Genomic DNA, 10,846 nt, shown 5'->3' with positions numbered 1-10,846 from the left:
AAAGATGGGGTTTATTTCGAGCAAACCATGATGAGTTTTATTCACGAGAAATTAGAAAGTGCATTGCAATAAATAATAAAATCAACCTGTATCCGCTCATCAGATTGGATTTAGAGCGATCATTGGAGTAAAAATACTGTTGGCCCTACTCATATCCACAGCAACTGTACATTCAAAAGAAGTCCATTACGGATTCCATTACGCCAAATAACCCCGTGCTGACAAGGAGAAATTAAAAAGGAGATTGTAAAAGAACAGTTTACTGTTATCGAATACAGCTCATAAATCGTTTGTCGTTAGACGTCAATAAGGCCGCGTGGACTGATGAACAATAAATAACTACATCTATACTGACTGCGGAGATAGAATTTATTGAAACAAATGGATACGGATCACCGTTTTCATTTTTTGAGCATGCTACAGTTCAGGCACCAATCAATTAATATTCGCCTGATATATTTTCTTACTGTTACCCCTTCATGGTTTTAACTAATTAATATATTACGTTAAGATAATTAGATAGTGACAGTATGAAAGTGTACAATAGCGTTAGGTACATTTATACTAGTGCTTCACTCACGACACATTACGGTTCGGAAAAATAAACAAAATAACATAACATTTAGTTATAGGCCTATCTTTTACAATCTTTACGCTAGTGACCTTTTATATACGTCAGAACGTGCTGGTTGGCGTGCACCAAACGACTTCGTATTAAAACAATTAATCTTCTCTTTTGCGTAAAGCTCTTTTGAGCTCCTCATTGTATTGCATAGTTACTATAAAATAAAGAGCAAGCTTCCCAAGAATTCTCGCAAATATGGACCTGTGGCACTTAACGGTGTCATTATAATTAGTGTTAAAATGGTGGTCGCATGTGCACAGTTAAAGGAGATATTTGATAAAGCGATTCTGCAATTCCTAAACCTTCCGCTCCCTCAACAACAGCATTATGGTGTTATTGGTAAAATGACGTGCAAATTGAGTCAGTGAACACTAAATATTCACCTGTCATTAAACAAATGCAAATAAAAGCAGCAATCCTCGAAGATCTTAAATATCAATGCCTGATACCTTAATCAAACGGCGTGCAGAAAAAAAATGTGTTGTGAAACATCGACCTCTCTTCAGCATAATTATGGTATTAATATAATAATTGGTTTGCAAAGTTCAGCAAAGTGACACGTGGCTCCGGTAGATCAAAGCAAGAAGTTATAATGAGATCTTGATCAAAGCAATGAACAAGCTCTGTTTTTGTAATCTCCGGGACTAAACCAAGTGTTAAAATAACACACGTATCTCTTCCTCCTGATGTTGTCATCTACGGTCACTGTCACCTGCAATTAAATTATTTAATGAACAATTGAATTAATATAATTTATTTTGTTAGTATATTTAAGTGACACATGTACCGTTTTTAAATTGACATTGACACCAATTAAATAAACGCCACGTTGAGAGAGAGAGAGAGAGAGAGAGACTTATGAAGTCGCGGTCTATAACATCTGTGCAGCTGTGAGAAAGTTTACAATGCGTGTTAAAAAAATTGCAAGAATGACTTGCTATTAAATTTTTACACTACTCAACTACAACAGAAATAGAAATACCTGGCGGAGTTTCCAATCATTTCTATTAAAATAGTTTGTTTTATCATGCCTCAGGTGAATCTCAATCTGTCTCAGTGAACCACAGAGGGGGAGCGTCTTTGTGACCGTATCCACACTAAAAACAAACACTAATAATAATTGGTGCGAAAAAATAATATATTTACTGCATGGTAAATTTTACGAGGAATAGTTTTTGCTTCGCCTTGCCACCACTTGCCATTACTCATGAAAAAGATCCGTGGGTGTAATTTAAACTGCAAATGTATGGCGCTAGTTCAAGAACTCAAATCTCTCAAAAACCTAATAATAAAGAGTGTGGAAGACTTACTTTCCATATTCAAATTTTCCCCACACTTCGAATTGTGCCTTCTTCAACTCCCCAAATTTTTGAACCCCAAGTGTAACAACCACGCGCTCATCTGTTCCTGCTCCACCCGTCCTAGAGGTTTCAACACTGACAGAGTAAGTGCACCCTGAAAAACGAATATGCTTAATTTATTGGGCCATGGTGTTCTGCAAGCTCATTTATACAGGATGGCATATTATTCTATTCTGAATTTATTAATTTATAAGGATTTTGGGATCAGAAAAGAGTCTGACGTAAGTTTTTTCTTATCCATCTACAGGTACATCTGTGACTCATAACAGCGAACTAGGAAAACTTTTAATCATTTTTTTAAAATAATGATATATTCAGAATAAAGTTTTGTTTGTTTGCTTGGTGTTTAAAACCTGTATCGCTTCATTTAAGATCCCATTTGCTTTCTTAAGGCGGAAAGTTGTGTTTGGGATTGAAAATCTTTATCAAGGGTTATCTATAAAAGAGACCCCTCCCCTCTCTGCGTTGCATTCCTACTTACTCTGGATCCGGTCTAGGCATTGCAATCCTTCGAAATCCTCCGTACATTGGCATTTGTATCCATCTGGTGCGTAAGCATCCGGTACACATGATCCGCCATTGTAACAGGTAGCTAAGTCACACACTCGGTCTGGAATAAAATAAAATGTTTATGTGAAGCTGTCTATTTTAATAACAGAAGTGCAACATGATAAAACCATGGTCAAAAGATGAACCATGCTTCCACACTTTTTCCCTTTTGGGCCTCTTGGCTGAACAATTTGCATGTCACAAGGTTAACGAGCATAACGCCAATCATAATTCCACCAGTAGCTATCAATTCTGCAGTACTTAGAATCAACCGTCTGTAAACTGCCATTTTTTAAAGTCAAAATTAAAATGTTCTTCGGTAGCATATCCGTCATTTCAATAATACGATAAACAGCACCATATTTACCTCCGCTAAGGAGGTTATGTTTTTACCCCTGTTTGTCTGTTTGTTTGTTTGTCATCAACATAACTCAAAAAGTTATAGACCGATTTTGATGAAAATTTCAGGAACTGTCAGAAGTGGGCCAAGGAAGAGATAATTAGTTTGGTGGTGATCCGTATCAATAAATCAATAATAATCAAAAACCGCTGCCTTGGCGGAGGTCTGCGCTCTCGGAGTGCTTTTCTAGTAGTATATGCGTTTGAATTGTACCGCTTGCAGCATCCGGCGCGCCTTGAACAAGTTGAAACGAGCAAAGTCAAAGTTATCTTGGAGATTGCATTAAAAGTAACATTTCTTTGATTTTACTTTCAATCCATCGATGCGCCTTTCCACTTACCTTGACAATTTCTCCCAGTAAAACCTAACTGGCATTGACAAGAATAAGTATTTTGCTTGTTCAAGCAGTAACCATTCCCGCTACATTCTTGTCCGGAGCAGTGGTCCACTAAGAAAAAAGGGAAAATAACAGAAAATAGAAAACCATAACAGAACTGAGATATCTCTCCATTGAGTCCACTTTGTTTGAGAGGATCTGGTGAGATGCCAGAGAAATTGAAAAGCTCAAATATATTATTAAATGTGGAAAAAGGAATTAGTGAAACATGGTTTAGAAAGTGCAGACTAAGAGTGCATTCCCAGAGATTTAGATCGATCCATCCGGATCGACCTAACTCCCTGGGGGTTCACGCTAAATTGCAGTCAGCCGAGCGCTCACGGTAGTTAATTACCCCCTTACAGCTTTTAATAGGCGGGATAGACGCTTAAGCAAGCTAAGCTGACAGTGATCTAGTGAGACTGCCCACAGGGATAGATCGATCTAAAATCTGTGGGAATGGGGTCTTAGTTTGTTCGAGTGCATTCTGTAAAGAAACAATTATTCGTTTCAGTGGAATAATAATAATTATAATAATAATTATTATTATAATAATAAACCAATATTATCTTTGGTGTTAAACTGCGCTTCACAGAGTCCTCAGCGCTGCTTATGGATATCATGCATCAAATATACAGCCACAGAATCATTTAATTCAACTAGATTTAAATTAAAAAAAAACTAAAAAAAAGAGTAGCAAAAGCTAAATAGGGACTCAAGATAAACCAGTGTTAGCATTTATGTGTGACGGACGTGCGTGTTTACGAGATACATGTATATGAACACAAGATTTGGGGTTTCAGATCGAGCAATGATACTTGAGGAGGAGAAAATATTTTTTTCGTGGGACATTCGAATAAGTGGGAAAACCCCCGGGTACAGTACTTTTGAACTCACCCTGGTCACAGTTGGTCCCCATCCAGCCATCCTGGCAGTAACAGCTGTATCCGTCCACCCCAGACTGTGAACACTGCCCATACAAACACGGGTTGCGAAAGCAGGGCCCATTTGCTGGAAGAATGAAAAATTAAACAAAAACCTGGAATCACCAGAAGTTATTGTGTCAAAGAGACCCCAAAACATTGAATTCTTTATGAGTGATCATTCTTATTTTTTTTTGTGAACTAGATAGACGCATGGAATAAAAGCTCTCTTGAAAGTACGTTAATTACCATTTTCACAAGTCTGTCCGGCAAATCCAACTGAACACTCACACCGGAAGCCGCCATTTTCTTCATGACAGGTGCCGCCGTTGAAGCAAGGGTACGACTCACAAGGACTTGTCTCTGTAATCAGGTGAAATTAGAGGTGTGCGATTTAGTATAACATGCATGGAATCATATCATATATAATATGTCCGAAATAGGAATGAAGCATGGACGAACAGATATACAACCATCAATTTCCTAAAACAAAAATTAGGCCTACGGCTAATAGCTGAGTGGTTGATTGATTTCTAATTACAAGAGAGTAATAAAAATTATGGAATATAAGGAATGTTTAAGTAACTGAGTACCGCCCTGTAAATGTACATGGTTAAGTACTCTATGCGTGCCCTATGTGTAGCTTTTTAAAGTCCACACTTAGCTCAGTGACATGCGGCACTACCTTTTCTTCAATATTATGTACTTTGTAGAATAGATATAATATTATGTTGCATGTACTTATGGCTTTCAATTAGATTGGAGGAAGGCACTACTGTTTTCTTTTCAAAAAATTAGTAAAAGGTTAAACTGCTCATATGCCCTTCATACCGACGCAGCCTGTAGCAGTCCTTATGTACCCAGGTTTGCAAACGCATCTTCCATTTTGAGGTGACCAAGATCCGTCAAAAGAGCAAATTCGCTGCAAAGGCGGGTCGGAAGGATGCGCCCCACTTATACAGGACCCTTGCACTGGCGAAGTAGATGGGAATGATTTGGGGAATGATACAAGCACTCCCTGTATAGGCATGCAAATGAAATATGCAACGGATACAGACAGGCCTTGAGTACAACTTCCCCGGTCATGAAGAGCAATCCGTATTTGGTCTGTCACGGAACCTTGTGCACGAGCGGCGGTGACGTTGTACACGACGTCGACGCTGTCAGGAGCACCCGGAGAACGGAGCTGGATATCTTGAATTAGTTTGACTGCGTCTAGACTGGATGCGTTGATAGAGTTTGTCCCTGGCGGGAAATACCCTGCATACAGCTGAATGTAATTCTTGCATTCGTCCAAGCTGTATTGTGTATAGTCGCAGGCGTGCATAAGGAAAGATACACGGATGCGCAATGGTAATAATGCACCTGAAGGGAGTTCTGGCGGCAGGGGGATAGGGGGCGACACAAGCCAGTTTTCCTGCCCAGACTCTAGAGTGCAAGTTTGGAAGGCACTCAGGACTTGTACCTTTTGCCACTGGAAAAAAAAATTATGACACCATTAAACGACCAAACACCCGAACTACTGTATGACATGTATTCGTAACCCAACAATTATCAAGCAATTAACTGATTACCATTTACATGAAACATAAACCATTTTTCCAATTTAATCAACATCCTTAATTACTGCATGAAGATAATAAGGCGAACTGGTAGAAGTATTGACTTCTTAATTAAATTGATAAAGACATACATGTACATGTATGATGCTGTCGACAAGATTTACTTTTAATAGGGGATGTACTGTGACAGCGTTTGGAAAAAAATGCGTTGTGCAGTGTACTAGTGCATGTTATAACGATACAACATGAATGTAAACATGATTATTTTATAACTCTCTTGTTGGATTGTTCCTTGATACCGCAAAAAATCGATTTTCAGCTGTTTAGAAACGGACATCTGCGTGCTTCACGATGCGACGCCCCTTAAATTGCTGAGAAGCGTTAACGAAGCTTACTGCCAGAACGCGATGTGAAACTTCTGTTCTTTCCTTTCCCCTCGTTCCTAATGCACTGCGACCTGACTGTATTGTGAACAAGGGGAAAGGAGCGAACATAAGTTTCATAAGGTCCAATAGAGGCAATACGCACTTCCGCCCCCCCCTCCCCCCCCCCCCCCACACACACACACCTCATTAAACAAATCGTCTGGCATTAAATACCCTACATTATTACCTGTTTGGATTCTTTCGAATCAAAATCTGCCACTTATTCATATTTTCAGTGGTGTCCCATATATGGTGATTCAGGGGATGCAGTTCGCAGAGAGCCATATTACATGTACATGTAGATAGAGGCAATACGCACTTCCGCTCACCCCCCCACCCCCACCCCACCCCCCCATTTTACTAAATGAATCGCGTGGCTTTCAATAGTCTAGATTATTACCTGTTTGGATTCATCTGAGTCAGAATCGAGTTGTAAAATCTGCCACTCATCCATATTATCATTGGTGTCCCATATTTGCTCTGAAAATATCGTAAAGGATGTACAGTACACATTACCACTCCAGGAGGTGGAATGTTTATTTAAATAATACAGCTGAAAATAATACCGGAAGGTGTCTTACGAAGTCAGCAGTGCCACTTGAAATAGGATGGTATTTTACTCACGTGAATCTTTAGGGGGTGGAAGTCCCAAGAAGGACGTATGTACGCTTAATATGACATTATGCCGAGTGTGCTGTGTGTGAAAGAGACAAAATATCAGGGTCCTCAATGAACTCATCGTGCATCCGTCTTGGGAGCCCCCCCCCCCCCCCCCCCCCCTTATGTATGGTATTTGAAATAACCACAAGAACAATATGCTCATATACTTATAAATTGTTATTTTTAAAAAATGCAATGTAGAGACATGATGCGAATACGCACGTACTTTTAATTTACAAGGAGTGGTACATGTAATTCTACCATAGTGTATTTTACTCTATCTTTAAACAAACTAGAGCGCTTATCGTCTAAAACTATGGTATTGTATTCTGACGTCAACGCACGCTACCTTGTAACAGTAACCCGTAACAAGGCAATATTTTAGTGTATTGTGACGTCACACTGTGAAGTCGACGTCATTAGGTTCTTACCCACATATGCTAAGGCTCCTGTCATGGAAATCAGTACAATCAGCAGGCCCGAACAGCAATCCATGACGGTGCTACTGTGCTAAGATAAAACAAAATAAAATGAAATAAAACAAAACATAAATGTTAGATCATAAGGCTTGTATAGAATGTGAATATTCCTGGATTGCCAAGCCCTTCGCATTGACAACTATTCTACGCAGTTTTTGCATCGACCTCCTTGATTTCTGGTACTGTTCCAATGTAAATTATTTATTGTCAAGTACCTATCAATCTTCTGTCACTGATTTGTTGCCGAACCTAGTTAAGAGATATCTTATTTTTACATTCACACTCTACTCCGTATGAACCAGGATACAAGGCAAGCTAATGGGGAGTGGTGGAATTGGAAGAACTACATCATTGAAATTAGAGTACGGTATATTGGTCATAACTGTGCTGGGTTGACCGAAGCTTTTCAACCCTCAAACAAAACGTACCGCAACGCTTTACTTGACATCTATTGTATTTTTGTGATCCCACATGTTTGACATGTTCATTTCATTTTGAATTATGGTTAAGATTTTTTCTTTTCTTTTGTTTTTAATAAAAAAAGCATCTTTGTGCTAGAAAATTACCACCTGATAACAGTAAAACGGATGCGTGATGACCTCAAGATTAAAAGAATTATTATTATTATTATTATTATTATTATTATTATTTGTTAGACAGTCCGTATTTAGGTACTTTAGTTCAGAGGTACCCGGATCTGGGGGATAGAGTTCAGAGGTACCCGGATACAGGGGATAGAGTTCAGAGGTACCCGGATACAGGGGATAGAGTTCAGAGGTACCCGGATTCAATAAAGGCAGTACTTGCTTCCGCTCACCCCTCCCAATTTACTGACTGAATCGTCTGGCATCCAGAACATTCCAAGTTAAGCAAGGAAAAATGTGCCTACTTTCCTCACCCGTCTATCTTGGATAGATTGAACAACAAACCTGACTGGTATTAGAATTTTGAAAATTGTTGACCCGAAATAACGATGATGTCGCTAACATAGAGCTGAACTTAATGATGTAGATTTGTTTTATACAAAATGAGCTCATGATACGAATTCACGATGGCATTAATAAGAATAATAATAATAACAATCGACTATATATCGGAACTGTAATTATCGCGGAAATGACACAACCGTTCCGAAAATTACTTGCTGCATGTTGGGAATCGACGACACAATGCAAATTCCGTGAGACAGTTCAGTACCCTGGAGTAATTGCTTTCCTTGCACTATAGCTCCAGTGCTTTAGCTACCCAAGTACACATGTCCTGTAAAACTATACACTGTCACTTCCCCCTCCCAAACCCGTCATTGCTGTATTTGGATAGAAAAAGAATGGATATCGGAATTCGACACTGCACACTGAAGCCTATATATAGTCGGTGAAATAGTGGTTGTAGGTGGCAGTGACGTCTGCTTTTTTGTTGTAGATAATTGAAACATAGAAAAAATTGTTTGGTATGTTTACAAGCGAGTGCAGATACAGTTTTTAAGGAATTACGGGAAAGGGTAAATCACGAGGATCGACTAAAAGCTGTTTTAACTGTTTTTGATTAGTATATCTTGCCAGTTTGTTAGTTATAGTAAGTTATATAGTGACCCACTTCATAGCTAGTATAACGTACTACACACTATAAAAACAATTGGCTGACACGCCTTCACGCAAATCCTGTTTTTACTTGAATCTACAGTCACGGGCAGAACTGCATTTGTCTATGTGCATGTGCGAATGTGTGCGTGTGTATGTGTGTATGTGAATGTGTGTATGTGTGTATTTCTGTGTGTGTGGAAAAGGAGAGAGAGAGAGAGAGAGAGAGAGAGAGAGAGAGAGAGAGAGAAAGGAGCAACGTATCCAATGCAGTATAGCGGAATCAAAGAGAACGTATCATGACGTCTTACCTTGCTTTATGTGATCTCTTCTAGTAGGAATCAAAATCAACCCGTTAACAGATGACGTCCAGAAGTAAGTAGTGAGATAATAATAATAAAAAAGTACGAAACACCCCTCTCAAGTGCAACCGTGGCTCGGCGTGACCCTGTTGACGTACAACTGAAGTGCATAAACCGCATGCTGTACACTCACTGCCTACGCAACAGGATACGCGTGTCAGCTGGAGCGGCTTCACAGCAATATAAGGACCACGCGTGTCCGGTTTTAGCTTGTTTGGTGACCTGCAGTGCGCGACTACATTTTACTTAACCTGCAGGAGAAGAACACGGTCGTTGACTCTTGCTTTAGGTTTTAAACTGTACAGGTTTCATGCACGTCAGGTACAGGATATTTTTAGGAAAAAAAATACGAAAAATTAGTTTATTACAGTTGTCTAGTGTGACTAATGCCATCTTTACAGTATCCACTGCACTGGAGAAGATTTATATATAATAATAAATTGTGTATCTCTGAAAGAAATATTAATCCTACTTCTATTTATTTATTTACTTTCGGTGGAAAGTGAATACTTTCCTACACTAGCTTTATCGTTTCGTTATGTGCAGTATGTTTTGTTGAAGGGTTCGGCTTGAGCTTGATTTTCCGAGGTTTCATGTGAAGACAGGCATATTCTTAAATATGCTGGATTCCAGAAATTACTCTGGATTTTCCCATAAATTTATATAGTTCGACTGAATTGTTATTGGATCAGAAATGTCACTTTTGTATGTGTTTGGATGTAAATTTGAGCTTGATATACATAATTTTACCCTTGGTCACTTAAATACAAAGGTGTATGCAGTTCTCAGCAGGAGCTAGAAAAATCACAAAAAAGCTCAAGTTCATTTGGTCCTTTTTCGAGATTGACCTTGGCATTCAGACATGTCATTGGGTGCATTCCTAGAGATTTAGATCGATCCAGATATTTGGATTTAGATCGACCTAACTCCCTGGGGGTTCACGCTAAATTGCAGTCAGCCGAGCGCGCACCATAGTTAAGCTTCGTTCACATGAAAAATCTATTTTCTAAAAATCTATTTTCTATTCGCGGTATCTTGTGATCACGGTCTGTGCCCTGAATACCCCGCGGCGTAATTACTGGCAGCGCGAGCCAGTTACTTCCAAAGCTGTAATTAATTCTCGGCTGCGCTTGGAATGATCACAAGATACCGCGAATAGAAAATAGATTTTTAGAAAATAGATTTTTCATGTGAACGGAGTCTAAATTACCCCCTTACAGCTTTAAGTAGGCAGGACAGACACTTAAGCCGGCTAAGCTGACAGTAATCTAGTGAGACTCCCCACAGGGATAGATCGATCTAAAATCTATGGGAATGGGCATTTAGGCATGTCATTGACTTCTAATGACTTCCAAACTTTTTTAAATGAATGGCGATGCCCTTGAACATTAAAAAGATACCTCTAACAAGTTTGTACGTCACCCAGTTTCCATGATATGCCCACTTAAATACCCTCCCTTATGCATTTTTTGCGACCTTTTTTTTTTTTTTTTTTTCACTTTGAATGGGTGGATTCCGGTGGGAAATTGTCTGGGTTATGCTGG

At 39.1% G+C, this 10,846-nt stretch overlaps 1 protein-coding gene across 2 annotated transcripts; it reads right to left on the bottom strand.

Moving 5' to 3' along the window:
• Positions 1-348: 348 nt before the first annotated feature.
• Positions 349-9,474, bottom strand: LOC106176091 (uncharacterized). 2 transcript variants are annotated; one of them, XM_086995926.1, is made up of 11 exons: positions 9,252-9,474; positions 7,313-7,391; positions 6,622-6,701; positions 5,066-5,708; positions 4,484-4,597; positions 4,209-4,322; positions 3,276-3,383; positions 2,468-2,596; positions 1,936-2,080; positions 1,608-1,722; positions 349-1,337 (listed from the first exon to the last, which is right to left on the bottom strand). In XM_086995926.1, exons 2-11 carry the CDS (start codon positions 7,374-7,376, stop codon positions 1,230-1,232), a joined length of 1,620 nt encoding a protein of 539 aa, XP_086852052.1. In that variant the 5' UTR covers positions 7,377-7,391; positions 9,252-9,474; the 3' UTR covers positions 349-1,229. The 2 variants fall into 2 exon arrangements, with proteins under 2 accessions (XP_086852052.1, XP_086852053.1); XM_086995927.1 differs by lacking the exon at positions 9,252-9,474 and adding an exon at positions 7,526-7,626.
• Positions 9,475-10,846: the final 1,372 nt, after the last annotated feature.

This window comes from Lingula anatina, chromosome 9 (assembly GCF_051362555.1).
Source record: "Lingula anatina isolate TDL-2025a chromosome 9, LinAna3.0, whole genome shotgun sequence".
Classification (NCBI taxonomy): domain Eukaryota; kingdom Metazoa; phylum Brachiopoda; class Lingulata; order Lingulida; family Lingulidae; genus Lingula; species Lingula anatina.
The sequence above is the reverse complement of the archived record's forward strand: the minus strand, read 5'-3'. Positions and strand labels throughout refer to the sequence as shown.